Source organism: Ammospiza caudacuta, chromosome 13, assembly GCF_027887145.1.
Source record: "Ammospiza caudacuta isolate bAmmCau1 chromosome 13, bAmmCau1.pri, whole genome shotgun sequence".
NCBI lineage: Eukaryota > Metazoa > Chordata > Aves > Passeriformes > Passerellidae > Ammospiza > Ammospiza caudacuta.
This window is the reverse complement of record NC_080605.1, coordinates 17522470-17541280: the sequence shown is the minus strand read 5'-3', so window position 1 is coordinate 17541280 and position 18811 is coordinate 17522470. Positions and strand designations below refer to the sequence as shown.

At 39.9% G+C, this 18811-nt stretch overlaps 1 protein-coding gene across 1 annotated transcript; it reads left to right on the top strand.

Moving 5' to 3' along the window:
- Positions 1–517: 517 nt before the first annotated feature.
- Positions 518–7527, top strand: GCSH (glycine cleavage system protein H). Its single transcript, XM_058813648.1, has 5 exons — positions 518–657; positions 3982–4061; positions 5048–5111; positions 6664–6795; positions 7400–7527. Exons 1-5 carry the CDS (start codon positions 537–539, stop codon positions 7495–7497), a joined length of 495 nt encoding a protein of 164 aa, XP_058669631.1. The 5' UTR covers positions 518–536; the 3' UTR covers positions 7498–7527.
- The last annotated feature ends 11284 nt before the right edge of the window (positions 7528–18811 follow it).

Sequence of the window (18811 nt, the reverse complement as noted above, 5' to 3'; positions counted from 1 at the left end):
CAGGCTCCCCAGGGAATGGGCACGGCCCCAAGCCAAGGAGAGCTCATGAAGCTTTTGGATAATGCTCTCAGGCCCATGTGGGATTGTTGGGGTGTCTCTGCAGGGCCAGGAGCTGGACTTCGATCCTTGTGGGTCCCTTCCAACTCAGCCTGTTCCGCGATTCTGGGAAAACGACGCGGTGCTCACCCCTAAAGCGCTGCCGGCGTGTTATTCTGGAGTAATAGCTAAGAAATAGCGGTAACCCTAAGGCGAACCGTCCCACGTGCACTTGCTGTAGACTTGGCGCCTGTATTTATTTAATAAACACCGAGCGGGTTGCACTGTCTGGCTGAATCCTCTCCGTCTCCGCCGCGGCGGCGCACGGAACATGGCGGCTCCGCTCCCCTCCCTCAGGGCCCGGTGCCCGCTGCCGCCGGGGCGCGGAGCCGAGCCCGGGCCGCTCCCCAGGGCCTGCGGGTCCCCTCGGCCACCGCCGGCTCCGCCCCGCCGCCATCGCCACCTCCCGCCGGCACCGCCCCCGCCCGCCCCCGGCAAAGATGGCGTGGCGAGGGTTGCGGCGGGTCGGGCCGGTGCTGGCGCCGCGCTGCCCGTTCCTCTCGCTGCCCCCGCGGGAGCCCGCGGCCCGCAGGCTGGGCACCAGCTCGCTGCTGCTGGCCGGTGAGTGGCGGCCCGAGGGAGGGAGGTGCGCGGCGGGCGGGCGGGAACAGCGGCCCGGTGCTGCGGGGAGCCGGCGGTGCCTGTGCCCGGGAGGGTGCGCAGGGTGGGCTGCGGGGGCTCGACCCGGGCCAACCCGCGGGGGAAGCCCTCGCCAGCCGGGACTGGGTGCGCGGAGCGGCCGTAGCGCGGGTCCCGCTGGCGGCCGCGGGCGGCAGCCGTCCTCTCTCCTTCTATCCCTTCCTCCTCCCCTGCCTCCCGCCGCGCCGTGTCCCGGCGGCCCTCGGAGCGCGATGCTGCAGCCGGCCGGAGCCCCCCGGAGCCGGCGGGGCCCGGAGAACCTCGCAAGATGGCTGAACCCCCCTCACCTGGCCGGGACGCTGCTGGCACTCCCACCACAGGAGCAGCTGCACCTCCGTTACTTGGCCAGAAACTTTTACCCTCATCCTCACACTGCGGTGTTGACCAAAGTCTCCTCTCACTCCCTCTGCTCTGAGTCTCCGCTCAATCCCCTCTGGTCCCGGACAGAGGCTTCGCAGAGCGGGCCGAGCTGGAGCACAGCAGCTTGCCCGAAGTAGCGGATGGCTTTTCCCGGGATTGCCGCTCACAAAGAGCTGATGTTGGCTCCAAGGAGCAGCAGCAGCACAGGAAAGGGGCAGGGGTGGGTGTCTGGCAGAGGCAGAGCCGCAGCAGGGACTGCCGTGGGCACACAGACAGAGCCTCCAGGCTCGCAGGGCCCTGAGCCGCTGCACAGGTTTGGCTCTGGCCCCTGCACCAGCGGCACGGCACGGGATGGACCCGTGCATCATTGCTTGCTGGGAGTTTGCGTTTGGTACAGTTAATTCTGAAAGCATCTGCTGCTGTCAAAGCTCTCTGAATGGAAGTTACTCACGAAAGTCTGAAAAACAGCATCGGTGGTACTCTAGCAAATAGAAATGTTTAAAAAGTAGGCGAGAAGTAAAAGTAATGACTACCACTGAGAAGAGTTCATCCATTTCTCTCCAGACTATCTTAAACCTACCTATTTAATGGCCCTCTGCTGCAAGTGAAGGAAATATTTTTTATTGTTCATTACTTGCAAACTGAGTCAAGATCTAAGCTGTTTTTCACTCTTCTGGCCAATGTACCCATTGCTTTTCTGTACGCATCACTCAAAGGAATAACAGTGCTTTTGTTTGAGGCAGAGAGGAAAAGCTTTGTATGCCTCTTTGTGGAGGTGTGAGTTCCCTCTTCAGGTATATATGAAATACTTAATAGGGGCAGGTTACACTAAGTCAAAGGCCAAGTTCAGAGAGTGCTAGTTAAGCTGAAACCAAAGTCCTGTTGAAATGAATGAAGCTAGAGTAAATTCAGCTGCTCTTCTGTAAAACAATGCAGAGAGATTTGGTATGCATTGACATTTCATATTCCTTTAGGTCGATTTATTTAATGGGCTGCCCACATAAGCTCAAAGTTCAAATTTAGAGATTACTTATTAACTGTCTTTAATTTGACCTTCATTTCCAGTGGTTTTTGTTGCATGCTCAGAATTTAAATTTTTCTTTTTGGTTTGTTGTTTTTTTTTTCTTTTCTCCTGCAAGAAAGTTACATGCTCTTCTAACTGCCCTGGACATTTCACTGCTGTATTCCAAAGTGGTGTGAAATATTGTGGGTTTTTTTATTAGCTTTGCTTTATAAACAGTTTCCATACACTATTATCCTGAATAAAAATGTACTGCTTGGCTTCTTTGTGCCATGTGTAACATCACTAATGTTCAGCTTGAGTTTGAGATTTGTCAATTGTCATTCTCCATTCTTACGGTTCATTACTCATTTCCAATAGAATTCCCATGGCTTTAGCATCTTGACACAAAATTATTTGAGACATTTAAGGCTCTGTTCATTAGAGTGTGTAATGAGATTTCTTGTAGTTATAGAAAACAGTGCTAGGTGAAATTCTGTGGATTTTTGACTGATAATTCATAGGAAAACACTTCCATGTTTACAGTTTACTCATGTTTGTTTGTGTATTATACTTGTAAACCCACATGTTGTTCTACTGAGCTCTATAAAATTTGAGCCCTATTCTAAGATAAACATTTTATCTGAGACTTGAACTTTTCTACTACTCTTGAACTTTTCAAACACAAGAGGATCACTGCAACTGAAGAAGCTTAAAGTATTGACTGTCTGGAAAGATTTTACCAGGTCTACAGTGAGAGCTTCTGTTTTCCTTCATGTACAGTTTTAGAAAATACACAAGGATTTGCAGAAGTGTAGTTTCTCTGGTGCTTGCCTTAAAGAGTTCAGCCCACAGGATGAGTTGAGAGGAGAGTTGAACTCAAAAAGAAGGTGCAGCTGTGCTACTGTGGCACCAATCCCTCAGGGAGCTGTTTCAGAAGCAGTTTTTACAACATCCCTTGCCTGACTGGATGGGTGCTGCAAGTAAAAAATAAAAATAAGTTAATTACAATTTTTTTTTTAAAGTAGGAAGGTATCTACAGGGAAATTAAATGGACATAGCAGGCTGAAAATTCTCAGAGTAAGAAAAGTTCCAGGAAAAATGTTAGCAAGAAAAATGTTGCTTGCTTCAGTTACTTCTTTTGAAGTTTCTCCATATGACTTTATAAAAACAATTGCCTCTAATAAAGCTGTCTTGAATCTTCCAGATCTGAAATGTAAGGAGAATTGTAACCTTGCTGTGAAAAGACTTAACAAGGTTTTAACAGACCTATTTTATAGAGATATAGAATAACTACTGTGTTCTTCTCACAGTAACAATATTAACAGAGAGCAAGTCTATTAAGTAGCAGTTGTCTCTATGAGTTGCCTTATTAATTTGTCCTGTATTAATTTGCCTTAATAATACATAGAACTGTGCCAGCTTTGCACTTTAATGAGATGCTGTAACGCTCACAGGGTTTCTGGAGTCACCAACACTGGCCTTCCCAGCCACAATAAGTAGTTATCAGAAATAAACACTAAATATGTTTGAAAAGCCACTGTGCTATCATAGACATGTATAACTATGACTAAAACACACATCTAAGCTTTAGATTTGCACTTCTGTTTGAAGTAGAACTGCTCTTTTTGCTCCTGTACTTTATCAGTCTCCAGATGGTTGCACAGGAGCTGATAATGCTCTGAGCAGGACACCCAGTGAGCCTCTGCCCTGTCACTGAGCATGTTCTGAGCTTCTCTCTAAATTACATGTGCTGGTTAAAATATTTTCCAAGAAAAATGAACAAACTCAGTGAAAAGCCCCACAGTTTAAGGCTGCAAATGTGTTATTGTGTTTAAGCAAGCAACATGTCACTTTTCTGAAATGTCAGCTGTGTTTCCTTTCAGCCCGCAAGTTCACAGACAAGCACGAGTGGGTATCTGTGGAAAATGGCATTGGAACAGTAGGAATCAGCAATTTTGCACAGGTATTGATCCCTCTGCCCTTGCCCAGCTCTGCAATATTTATTTATGCCTGTCTGCTCTGTCCTTGCTCTTTGGACATTCACGGGGGTGTTTTTATTGTTTCTATTGCACATGCGACGCAGTGAGCGTCATTTGTGAGATTTGTGCCACCTCAGCATTCCGAGAAGGTCTTCATGGCCTCAGGTTGAACCTGTGGAGAGCTGAACTTGGTGGGAGACTTCAATGTTCAGGTCTAAGCCAGAGCAGTTCATGGCTGTGTGAAAGGACATCATGTCTGCTTTAGGTCAGATTTCCTCTGAACACAAATGTGGTGAAATCCCTCTGGCTAAAGAACAGTTGTGAGCAGATGTACAGCATGGCAGTACAGAGTTTTTACTCTAGCACAGGAATTCCTTTGGATTTTTTGTTCTCTGCTGTACTTGATTTGGAATAGTCACAGGAAAATTCTGGCCTGTATGTAAAACTTAAAGAGGAATGGGACAAGCTACCAATAAATGGAATTAATGTTTCTCAGGACAAGCAGCATTCCTTTTAATCTCACGTTTCTGTCAATAATGATACTCTCTGGCCTTTTGTGAGATAGGGTACATGTGTCAGGGAAGAGTTGAGCTAATTGTTATGGTGATAAGGGTCCCAATTAAGTCAGTGAGGACAAACTGTGTGCTAACAGCTCTCTGTAGCTGATGCTAAGAAGATCAGTCAGTGTTATTCCTCATTCTTCCAGAAGAAATCTGCATATAAACTGAGTCTGAGGGTTATTAGCAATGTAATAGAGAAACAATAATTTGGTATTTGGGGCATGATAACATGACAGTTTATTCACATTCAGTGTTTGTTAAGAAAAAGTGAAAAATATTCAATCTATAAAGAAAGAACAATATTTAGAGACAGAGAATACTTATGTGCAGATTCTAGAATCACTGTATCAGTTCTCTCCTGTATGTACTTTTATTAATGTATGCTCTGATGCTTTTGTTTTTCTTTTAAGGAAGCATTAGGAGATGTTGTTTACTGTAGTCTTCCAGAAGTTGGGACAAAATTAAGTAAACATGGTAAGTTTCAGTAAGTTTTGGTTCTAGTTGCTCGTGATTATTCTACTCATCCCACTCTTCCTTTGCAAAGATAAATTTTCTGAAATAATATTTATGGTTATTAATACCATTATACAGCTTTTGGATGCAAAATAAATTCAGGTATTTCTACAAACGACAGTTTTAATTTTAAATTCTCACTGTCAGACTGTGCTTAGCAGCAGAAGATACACAGTTTTTAAACTGTGAAGATATTGATTCAAAAATAAAGCATTGAAATATTTTTGTGATAATTTTATCTATACTCTGTTTTTAAAATAGTTATACTTTGATCTGAACTTGCAAGTGTTGATTTGCAATTCTCCAGTTATGCACTTTGTGAGTTGCATGATGTGAAACTTCAAATTGATATCAAGCTCTAATTTTTCTCTGAATGTAGAGACTCAGTAATTTTGAGGTATCAAATATGACAGAGTTTTTGCTTGTTAGTGGTGTACAAGTTGTTACATTCTTCATCATTCAGTTATGCAACTTTTCCCGTTAAAGAAAGTGAACATTAACCGGAAGAAATGAAAAGCCTTTTCCTGTATTAATGTGGAGAGCTGTCTCAATAGTATATGAAGAAAAAATTGTCATTATTTTGAGACAATTTTTAAAAAAGCAATGGGGGTTTATGAGGTAAAGTAGAAGGCCTTTCTTCTGCCATCCTTCCTGTGGAATAGATCCCCATCAAACTGTTTTGGCCAAATCTATTGCATTGAATGCTGACTGTTAGACAAAAGGTCTCTCTGTGTAGGATTTTAATTAACCAATTTGTAGTTTTGCTTTATTTGAAGGAATTTCATTTCCATTTAAGTTCTTCTCTTTTCTACCCATTCTGGCCTCAGTCTAATTCCAAGCTTTCCCAGAACAAGTTGTTCTCAGATCCCTTGTCCTGGTGCCTATCTACTCTGTGACAGCTCCCTGTTCCTTCAGCCTCTGTCTTGTTTGTGCCTGGGAGCTGCTCTGGGTTAACATTGCTCCAGGCACCATTTCCATAACTCCCCACAAAACAGGGAAAAGGGAAGAGCTCTGGGTGCTTCCAGTGTGGTGCTCCTGAATACTAATGTGTGTTTTCCACTGAGTGCAGATGTAACACTTGATTGTGTTTCTGAAGGGAAAATGGGGTTGCTGAAATTGGGGCTTTGTTGATTTTGTAACCAAATTACAAATAAAAAGGTTTAAATTGTAGGTAAAAGGCATATTTAAGTCTCTTGCAGTAAGAGCTGGGTGTTGTTCCTTCTAAGTCAGTATCATGTGTGCTGTGGGCTTCAGGCAAAGGATTACCCAAATGTAGGGAACTTCTGTCCCTTCTGTAGCAGCCAGCTAGCACAAATTCCCCAGAATTCAAGAGCATAAACATCAAATTTACTAATGCTGATCCTTGTCATAAAGTGGGTGACTTCAATATGTTTTCTTGCACAAGATGAGACATTTCTTCACTGCTTGGGTCATCACCAGAGTGTCTGACTGAACAAAGGGAAGTGCTTTGTGTTTTCCTCTTAGGAACTTTCAATCATATTCTGTGTTTCAGATGAGTTTGGGGCTTTGGAAAGTGTGAAAGCTGCTAGTGAACTCTACTCCCCTCTCTCAGGAGAAGTGACTGAGATTAACGTTGCCCTTGCAGATAATCCAGGGCTTGTCAATAAATCCTGTTATAAAGATGGTAAGATGGCACTTTTATCTTTGAATAATGAATACTCTGTGGATTCTTGCTATTAGAAATGGCTCTGCAATTCCTGTTCTTCCAGTTTAATGGTGTGGAGACTTAAATGGAATATACTGAATATAGTTCAAGCCCAGTAAAATTTAACATAAAGCACTATCACAGTATCTTCTTTGAACAGCTGTTTTACAACATCTTAATTTCAGATATACACTGTGGCTGAATTTAAATCTATTTGCCTTGATTGCATTTCTGGGTTTTAGATCTTGTAAGAGTCCATGATCCTGAGGTCTTTAGTTTTTATTTTAATTTATTTTAATTTTAATCCTGAGGCCTTTAATTTTTTGAGGCAGTATCTCCCTATGCCTCTGTCACAGCCAGCACTAAATTACACAGCTGCTCTGACTCAAAAGGACGTTTTTTATGTTGGTTGGTTGTTCATTTTTTTAAATACTGAAATGTTGTTTTGCCTGCACAAAAACCTGACTGATTCTCCAGTGATCCAAGGCTGGTTGTTCCTGCTGGGAGTGCTTTCCTAAGGCAATAACATGAATGAATTGTTCTTGTAGGATATTAGCAATTCTTTTCAATTTCCTAACTACAGGTTGGCTTATCAAGATGACTGTGGCAAACCCTGCTGAACTTGATGAACTGATGACCGAAGATGCCTATGAGAAATACATAAAATCCATTGAGGACTGAGCTGGAATAATGAAATAAATTCATATAAAATATCTCAGTGTAGTTTGTCATCAATTAAGGAAATACTGAATATCCAGTTTTGGCAACCTGAAAAATACCACTTAAGATCCCACATACAAGACTATAAATAATTACAGTGATAAATATGTTTCACATCTGTGTACCTGTGAGGGTTTTTTATTCTGTTGTCTGATTTGTGTAACTGCAGATGTTATCTATAATATTTTGGGAAACAAAATTCACTTGCTGAAATATATAGTTCCATATATATAGTTCCATAGATTCATTTGACATCAAATTTAGTAACAGCAGCCTTAACATGTTAATTTTGTCATAGGCACATGACTGTTTTCATGACCTGGCCTATAGTTTTCCCTGAAATACTTTCCTATTGCTCCCAAACCACTGAAAAGCAGAGTCTTCCTAACCTACTCATGTTCTTCTTTCTTAGGATTACAGAGATGATACCAGAAAAGGAGAAGCCATATCAACTACCTCTCTGTGTGATTTTTATTTCTTTATGTAATTTATTAATCCTCTGCTTTCCTTTTTTTTTTTTTTTTTAATTGTGTAATCAGATAGTGCTGCCTGTGAGGCAGGAGGGATGGGGGCCCTGCCTTCCCCTTTCAGTGCTTTCTTAGTGTGCAAAGCTCCTGCAGTGATTGTTTATTAAGGTTCTACAGTGGGTTATTTGGGCTGTATTTTTGTCTAGTAAGAACTACCCAAGTCACAAGTAATTAAGGAATTAATTTTACATCTTTTGCCTGGCAGTTGTGGTGATTTCAGCAGAGCAGGTACTTGTGGAAGTTGTGTGATCAGCAATAGTCTGACATATCCTGTGTCTGTGTGTGTCTGTATTTAAAATCAAGTACCAAACTGCTCTAATGACTCCACAGGACTGAACCCAAAACTTACCTGTTGCAAACCAGTGAACTAAAGCAGCTGATTCCATTAGAATTAATATTTAATGAATCCACAAATGTCAACTCAAAGTTGATGTGACATCTGATGGTAAGATGGAGTTGTACACACCTGCACTTTAGGAAAACACAGTAGTACAGCAGAGTTTTGGTCTTAAACTTTTCCCCACAATTATAAATGGTTGTTAGCAGCTAAGCACAAAAAGGGAACAAACCCCAACAATTTAGGTCAATGTAAGAGGAAGCAGGGGAATGTTAATTCCTGTGAGATGACTAAAGCAAAATTCATATTGCTTTGAAAGTTCCTTCTTTCTGAAGGGATGTGAATCACTGACCTTCTAAAGTGCATAAATACACTGCTGGTAATATAGAAACCTTTCTAATGTATAAAAAAGAGGGTTTATTTTATGATCTGAAAGGATGTCAAAGTAATTGCTCTGGTGGTTTTTGGGTTTAAATCCTAGGAGCAAACCTTTGCTGCACAAGTCACACATCAAAGCCCTGCCAAGAGAGAATCCACTGTGTATTTAAGATGGTTTCATCTTCTCCACAGGAGTTAAACTGCAAAATGAGTAAGAGGAAAGAGGGAGTTTGACTGTTCCACTGGAGCTCTAACTTGGCAGTGGCTGATAAACAGAAGGCTCTTGTAAACCGAGTGTAATGTTTTAAAAACTCTCAGTCCTTATCCATTATTCACAGTTCCATGCAGTATTTATTGTGACAACATCAGGGCTCAGAGAGCTGGGAGCTTGGTCCTGGCCTCTTACAAACTCCCAGCCTCAGTTTGTCTTTTACCTCCATGCACTTCGGAAGGGAAAGAGAAAGTTTGTTTCAAGTACAAAGTGTGGGCAAATGGAGGTAGGAATGCAGGAAAATGTTTCTATTTGATACTGTTTCTTTCATCAGCTTTTATCCCACTTGGCTAGAGAGTAACAGGCCCTTCATTATTTTCCATGTAACATGTGACCCTTGTGGGTCTCCTGAAAGAGGTTAGTCCAGAGTACTTTAGTGCATTTTTATACCATTTTCCCTTAAAATGTTTGTATTCTTTTATTTTGATTGAAAAATAGTAATTTCTGTCATGACCTAGGGAACCTGGGGAACAATAAAAGCTGGCAAACCTGGTCTGTTCTCAAACTCTGCCCATTTAAACTGTATTAGCAGCTTACATACATCAGTCTGGATAAATGACAACTGTCTGAGAAAAGTACCTGAAACAATTCAACCTCTCTTTCATGGTATACAGGTGGAAAAGTGATGTTCTGTTGCTTAAAGAGGAGGATCAAGAACATCTCTATCCCTAATTCTTTAAAAATTTTATCCAACTTTAAAGTGACTTATTCCTCTTAAAATGGGAACAATAATACTTAGTTGATTTTTTTTTTCATGTGGTTTATGCCAAGAGCTGTGGTGTTCTATGGTTTAGGACAAATTATGTCTATTGGACCAAATATTTTTATATCTTTGTACAGTTCACTCAGCTGCCTGAATTATGCTGCCAAAACAATGTTTTGTTCCTTGTTTGATGTCTGCTGCCCAAGCAGAGCTCCAAGCAGTTCATGGCTTCAGTAAGTCCAGCAGCAGCAGGAAGCCTCAGGCAGACTGCAGGAGCATGAATGCAGCACTTGCTGACATGAATCCACAATAAATGTGTTTATCAACATAAAAAGATGGAGTGAATGTGCATTACCTTTGGTCTATGACACAATTTTAAATGTTTTTGCAGAAATTATTGGGAAAAATGTCAAACTTGTTCACCAGTGTGTGCTCCTACAGAAAAGTAATTAAGGAGGTGATTTCTTACAAAAATAAGCACTTCATCTGTGACCTCTTAAGAACTTAACAATTACAATTACAGGATAATTTATATACATTATGGATTCAATATAGAGAGATTTGCTTTACAGCAAGTTATAATTCCACAACCAATAATTACATCTCTGTATCTCCTGGGGGTTAATTATATCATCACCTTTCTTTGTGCCAACACTTCCTCACTGTTCCACAAGTACCAACCCCTTTACCTCCCCAATTATCTATCTGACTAATAGAAGCTAAACTTGGAACTAAGTTTTGCAGTCCATATTTTATTTTCCAAGATTTTTATCGACATCAGTCCCCAAAAGCTTGAATACCTTACATTTTGTCTGGTTTTCAGCCAATGGGGTGCTGCATTTCTCTGTGACTCTTGGGCTTGTAATGTGTATGGATAGAAATCATGTATTTGTTACTTCTTACTAGAGAGAGAAAAAAATAATCAGTGTTTAAAACAAAAAGAACTAAAAGACTAAAATACTTGGCAGTGCTTTGATGAGCATAAAAGAAGGGCAATGTCATTTTCACTGTCACTGAGTTAGCAGTGAGACAATCTGTTAAGCAGCTCTGATTAGAAGTGCAGCAAATCTCAGTATCCAATGCACTGGTGTCTGCAGACCAGTGATGGCCTGTGGCTGAGGATCCTCTTTCCTTTTCCTTCACACTGATAGGGCGGGAATCCAAAATCTCCCCATAGAAATGGTTCCCATCACTGAGTTTTAATCTGCCAAACTGACACAGAAAGGACACGACATCCATCTGAGTGGATAAACTGAACTGCAGCAATCAATCAACCTCTGGGCACTCGAGGCTTTTCTGCTGTGGTGTGGGGAGCTCACACAGCAAAGAGCAAAGGGAACTGCACCACCTGCACTAAATATTCTGGAGGAGAGAAAGAAAACCTGAGAATATCGCAGAATTATTTAATAAACACAGGTTACCTGTGGAAAAAATGCTTCAGGTCGCAAACGGTGCTCTGGCTGAAAGGACTGCAATTAAAAACAGGAATTATTGCCCAATTCACCACACGGTGGCACCTGGAGCCTTGGAGCCGGGCAGGAGCTCCCGGGGCTGCCGGCTCAGCGCAGCTCAGGGACCGCGAACTCCCCCAGGGCAACTGCGAGAGCAGCAAAAAGATGAGGACACCATTGGAAATGTTTAAAACACACAAACGCATTTCTCACAGCACTGCACGTAACAAAGAAATTAACTTAAACCTCCTTTCATTGTTCCCATTGTTATGTGACTGAAGTGATGGAAAGCAGCATCCCTGGGGATTCTATTTCCAGGGAATGGGACCTCATGCCTGTGAGGCAACATTAAAACTCTCGAGCAACGTCCAACCATTTCAAATTACCACCAAGAAATGCTGCAGCTGGCACAGACCAATTCTGAGAGCAGCTTAGGAGTGCCCTTGATGTAATTTTCTCCTCTCTCCCCACACTGCTTGAGACAGTCTAAGAACAGTCCCTGGCAGGAGAATTGACTCTGTGGTATGTGGATTGCTCAGTTTGCCCACAATATTGATGTCTCTCTCCTCCTGACAAAGCACAATCCAGTCACCTCAGACCTGATCTATTTTAATGCAGTACAAGTATCCTACATCCTTTGCTATTAGGCTGTTTTATTTGTCATTTGTTTATAGTGGTTAATTATTTATGCTATTGAATGTATTTTGTGTAAGGAGCATTTAAATGCAGGTACAGCACTTGGACCGTTCTCTGCCTGTGAAAGTCAATCCACAGCACAGGAGGATGAGTCTGCACTTCTCAGGACACAAACTTCTGCTTTCTGCCATCACCTGCCTCCCTTCTTTACTGGGTGGGTCTGGATCAAGAGGAAATGACAGAATTGAGTGTTCTTGGCAACTCCTGGCTGTTCTGAGAAGTCCTCACTTGTGCCACAACTGGTAAGGCAAAGCCAGTGATAAAAGTGGTGTAAGATCACCCTTGCACAGCTCCTTTTTCCTGCAGTGCATCACCCTCATCCACAATGATTATTATTATTGTCATTAGTAGTAGTACAACTGTCTGAATACTTCACTAATTTTAACTCCTGTTATTAATAAGACTATCTACAACATGTAATTCTGATTAATCATCAGATGAATTACCACAGTCATATACTGTCCCATGGAATGGTGAACTAAAGAAAAATTAATCCAAGGACAATGTAAAACTACATTAAACTTCATTATAATCTTCACTCAGAACTGTAATCTCATTACTTCAGGACCATTCAAGTATAACAGCAGTTTAAAATTCAAAGCATATTCCTTACCAAAAAGAAATCTAAATTACACTCTGTGATTCTAACTAATGCAGTCTAATATTTATGTAATGGGATGCTAAGAAAATAGTTCTGGATTCTGTAATTTACGTGGGCTAAGAGTTCTTTTTTACTTGAACAGAAAGATTAGATGGAGGTTAAATCATGAAAAATTCCCTCTGGAGAAAAAAAAAGAAAAATCTAGGGCTAATATTAATTACTGCACCCTTCCAAAGAAATGCATGCACAAAAAATAATTATTATTAATGAGACAGCTAGGCAGATGTTTCTGAAAGAGGATAGAAAAATAAGTTGTACCAATTACATGAGAACAAACACAGAACATTTTTTCTCCTTGTGGCTATTGGGCTTTTATCTGTATTATAAAAAAGGCTTAAAAATTGTTATTTAAAGAAAAGCTGAAAACTGTTCTTGGCATTGCAAGAGAAGATGCTGAATACACTAAAAGATTGAACAGCAGCACATTGTAACAATTCAAGAAATAAATATTGTAAAGTAGGCAATGAACAGAGCTAGAATATTTGGAAGGATGCTTGGGATCGTTTTGCTGATACAGGGACAGCCTCAGCTCTGCAGTTCAGGCAGCCCTTCCCCAACCCCAGAGAGCTGAAATGGGGCTGAAATGGTGCTATTGAAACAAGACAATAAAAACAGCCATGTACATTTACATCCACTCCCATCCCCTCACCAGAACTCCTCCTGCAGCCTCCAGAGAGAACAACATCCCCAGGACAGGCTGGCTGGGAAATGCCCCAAATATCAGATTTGCAGGTACATCCCAACATGCACTGTAGAGCTTTTGGAACATCATTGCTTCAGATCCTCAACAAAATAGTCATCATCTTTTGTAGGTTTAATTAAAAAAAAAAAAAAAAAAGAGTTTATAGTCACCACATGCTCATGATTTGTCTCATTATTCTTTAATGGCAGCTAGAAGCTACAGGTTTATAAATGTCTCTTTTTCATAATGGTGACAAGCAGTGACTAGATGCAGTTTTGGTGGAAAATTTTCTGAAATACTGTAAGGCTAGGTAAATTACAAGGCATTATTAGAAAATGTTGATTTTTGACTTTTGGTGATATTACATTAACTTTTACAAACATTAGAAACAAAGATTATTTGGTGAAATATAAACATTGCAGAAGACACTACAGCTAAAAGTAATTTACTAGTCAAGTACAGAGTTAAGTAACAATATTTTTCTCAGAATGAAATCACAGTAAATCAAAGAAACAGCAATAAAAACCTGCATGTTGAAGAAGAACACTCTCTCCAACAGACAGAACCTCTGTTTGTGTAGTGCTACAAGGGAGGAGCTGGGTTTGTTCAAACCTCTCCAAGAACAGCAATTGTGCCACAGCAATTTTCCTGCAGTGCAGCCTGGGGTTGTGCCTGGCAGGTTGTGCACCCAGGGTGCCCCTCCATGGAGGGGGCACAGGAGGGTCACAAACATTTTTTATACCACAGTTCAGAAACTTGACACAGCAGTAATCCCAGCCAATTTTAGTTTGACTACTGTTGATCAGCTTTCCAAACACACTTCTTAGCTCTTTGTGTTTAAAAGTGTAGCACAGTTTGGCTTTTTAAGATCCAGAAATACAAAAAAATTTAAAACTCACAACAGTAACACAACTTTTGTCCTAGAAGGTGATAAGTGTAATGTGTGAGACTTGATTATGCAATGTTATGAAATATTGTCTGGTTATTGTTATTCAGAGGAGTTTCTTATGATTTAGTGAAGTCAGGTGAGACAAAAAAGAGCCTAAAGTTGTAACACCATTTAAGACACACAGTTTCCTTAATGACACTTTAACCAGAGTATTCTACACATAACACACTGATACATGAACTACACCAATCAAGTTAATCCCTATAAAAACAGGTGCACCATAGAATTGCATAGAAAGAAATCCCTGGCATTAATAGCTTGCACTGCAGTCTAGGACTTTCTCCCTGCCTTTCTAGATCAAAGCACATATGTTTTTTAAAAAGCACATCTCACACTTGACATTAGCCTTAGCTATATCTTTGGAATCACTAGTGCATATGTAATTTCAAGCAATTTTTATACATCATGCTATTGTTTAATATCTATAAGTGAAAATTGCAAGGAAAAAAAATTCCCTGCCTTCCCTTCCAAAAATCTAATGTAAAATAATCTTCCTATGTAGCACAAAAATAAAATCAAATCTTTCCTCAACAACAGAGGCCTCAGTCAAAAGCCAGAGTGATTGATGAAGAGGATATTCACATGAGATGGGGAAACCCAGGGTCAAAAATCCTTTCTGTGAGGATTTTAAAACAGTATTTGTAAATTGGATTAAGAAAACCTCCAAGCAATAGCCAATGGTTTTATGGCTCAGTGTCCACTTTGCTCATGGAAGACCTACATTCAAGCCCATCCACAAATGTAAGGAAATACTCTTATCACTTCTTTATTTTAGGGCAATTCTATCAGCTGAACCTGAGAAACCTTCACAGAAACAGGTGCATTTCCCTGAACATATTTAATTTTGAAATACACCACTGTCTTCCATTTAAACAAAATCCTGATCAGCTCTTCATAAGGCCAGTGGGCTTTGTTTTACAGCAATATTGACTATATTTACTTCTTGCCTTGAACTATTTGTTAGGAAAATCCTTCATTTTAGTGCTCAAAAATATTTCCACTCCATTAATAATCCTTCCATTTACTCCAAGCATGGAGTATGTACAGGAAACAGAATTGCTGGGGATTTGCCAAAAAGCCCTGCAGGACAGTTGGAAGGTAAAAGTAATTCACTTCAGGTATTCCTTGCACTGAGCACTTCTGTTTCATGATATAAATCCTGTAGACAGATTAAACCCATAAAAAATTTTAACAATATGCATTATGCAGCATCAGATAAGTAACAGTAAAAGTTGAAAAGGCCAGATCTCCATGAACGGATTTTGTAGAAAACTAGAATTTCTGGCTTCAGAGAGAATATATATTTAGAATATTTGTGCAAGAAGTGAATATATACAACAAATATACTCTGTTATATTAACTGTAGTCATAATTGGTTTCTTTTTTTACTTAACTACATAAATGTAGAGGTGTACCAGGAAGACATATTTCTGACTGACAAATCTTTCACTGTAATATGGGAAAATATTACCAAATCCTTCTGGCTGCTATAGATACAGATTTCTGGCACAGCTAAAAATGTGTCAGGAATTAGGATTATTGTATTTTTGTAAAAATTTCATTTTAATGACAAGTTCATTATTGGATTTGTGGTGGAGAGCTAAGGAACACATGAGCTTTATTTCTAGGAAATGCTGAAAGGCACATAAAAATTTGAATATAAGATATGTTCAAAAAATCAGATTCTGAGTATTTCTGCAGGTTACTTTACATTAAAATTAGCAGCTGCTTGCCTGTTGGCATTATGGAAATACATTTCACATATCTGTAAAGGGATGATGCTCATGCATGAACAGACATTTGTTCATTCAAGTGATATATTTGCCCCTCACATCTGCTGAAACAACTGAGTGTGCACTTACTCTGTTGTTTACTGAGATACTGAGGCACACACATTCACATACTTGCAAATGGTAAAAGGAGAAAGAAATTAATTTACCTGAAATTATGTACATTTAGTGAAAGTAAGTGCAACACCTTCATTTACTCATTTTATGCTAATAAATAATATGTTTAGCTAGCTGAAATTCCATTTATGATCACTTAATAGTTCTCATTTGTTTTAGGATTTCTAATAATTAGGGTAAATCTCCAAAATATTGCCACAGAAGGCATAGAGTCACATGCAAAACCCTCACCAGTTCCAGTTGAAGCAGCAACCATCCATGTCTGTCAGACACACAGGACAACCCAGCTCTGGATAAATGAGCATTAGAGTGCCCATAAAACAGCATGGCACATTTCATAAAGATACAGCTTTGCACCATAAATGACAGACACGTTTTTACACCTGCAGAGACACGAGCAATGAATTATTCACTTACAAGGGAAGTACACAACCAAAGGATTTTTGCCTTGCCTAAACCATCCTGGTATCACTTGCAAAGGGAGGTGGCATCAGCCTCATTCATGCATATAAAACCATTTTTTTCTAGAAGCAGATTGGTTTGAAAATTTTCAAATATTTAACTTTGCTTGTGAAAGTTTTTTCTTGAATAATATTCTTTAGAAATACAAGTTTGAAATGATGTTTTGCTCAAGCTCCCAATAAAATAGTTGGTGTCCTGCCAACTTGAAAATGACCCCCTTTCAACACAGGTTTTTCTCCTCAAAGTCATTGTTTATGTATGATATAAATATCATTTGACATTTCTATTTCATCTCCACTTATCACAGTACTTCTAGCAAGTATTAGATGGAAGAGATGGGCTCAGATTGAAACCTAATGGATTGAAAACTACATGAATGCTGCCAGTGGAAGAATACTCTGAACTGAACACACATTTGAAAATGTGAATAAACCTTTCTCAGAAATAAATTCATGTGACAGAAGTGAAAATATGTAATTGAAGTAGTGCAGTTTTGGCATAGGCAACTATAATTTCTATGAAAACACCTCAGCCTCCTTCCACAGCCTTCACCAATGGCATTTCTGGCCAAAGCTGGTGCAGCCTTCCCTTCCCAGGCATTACCATGGAGCTGTCTCTGAACCTCCTACAAGATCAAGTCTTTTACTGGACTTGCATGTGTCTCATCAATAATCTCTGATAAAGTTACTCACAAAATTTAGGTTAAGGTCAGGATTAACTGCTTGAAAGCTCAAGAGACTGTTTTGCAAAACACTCTCCTGGTATGCTTCAAAAGGTTGAATATTCAGATTTGTGTTTGGCAAAGGTGGCCATAAATAAAACAATAATATCTGAACAGTATTATAAAGCTGTAGCCCCATTCTGCCTGCAAAATTCCAATCAAGAACAACAGTAAATTCACTTAAGTCATGATCAAAAATAAAGTGAAATACAACAACCTCCCTGTGCACTTGATGCAGGTACATCCACTTAGGTAATCCAGGTTGAAAGTGTTTAAGCCACAGGTGCTGGAAGGAGATTTAGAAACTTTTTTAGAGAATTTTTAGAGAATTTTTAGTCACCTACATATGCTGCATAAATCAAATGACAATGAAAACCGCATAAATCAAACTCCAATGAAAACTGCCAATCACTGGGAAATAATTTTGGAGTTCTATAATTGCTCAGTATTAAAAACAGTTTTTAGAGCTGTCCGTGTTTTTTAAAGCCATTGAAACAACAAACAGAAAATCCTGCTAAAACTTCAAAAGCAAAGTTGCAGCATCAGTCGATCTAAAATGCATTAGAAACTTTTTTCTCCAAGCATTTTCATTCGTCCACACAGCTGCTGTTGGTTCACTCTGTCAGTTAAAAAGGCCAAGCTTTGGAAAGCTACAACACATAAATAAATGATGGTTTGCTATATTTCTACCAGATTTCAAAGTGCTTTCAAATGGAGACAAGTCCTTTTCCTTCTCTCCAGTATTAAGGCTCTTAGAAAAGTTCAACTAAAAGACACTTGGGCTTGCTTTATCAAATACACCACTTAGTATGTTTTAATCATGAACATTTTTAAGATCCTATTTGTGCAATTCTAGCTTTATAAATGTGTTCTACTAACTTACAGGATTACAAGATGGGGACCTTAATATACTAAAATGTGAAATACTCAGTAGATGCTGACAGTGTATTTCTGTTTAGTTTCATTAAAAGCACAGGGATTAGAACACTGACTGGGAAATTAAAACCAAGCTACCAATACTACAGAAAGCAGTCTTGCTGTTACTTCCATTAAATCAGAACCAGTAATCTACAGAAATGAAATTAAATGTTCTTTTCCCATTGAGTTTCCACACCTCTTTTTCCCCCAGAATTTATGAGTTTAATTATTCTGACTGAATCCAACCCTCAGGAGACAAAACTGCTCCCAGTTCTCACCAGAGTCAAAAGGTTCTGTGAGAACTCATTACTCCAGACATTACTCAAGCTGCTTGGGACATTTAACCCTTTCAAGAAACACCAAAATGCAGTTTAAAAAATTGCATTTCCTCCTGAAACCTACAGAAAATTCAAACCTAAATGCCTGATCTTACAGCCCTTCACAACCAGAAAATCACACTGACATGGTTTTACCACTCTCATTAGTTATATTTGCAGAGGCCCCTCTCCAGCAAACACATTCATGCCTCAATCCTGGAAAATTAGCACCCAGATTTGGCACCAGCACAACCTGTTTTCAGCTGAACTCCTGAAAAAGCATGTTTAAAAAGAA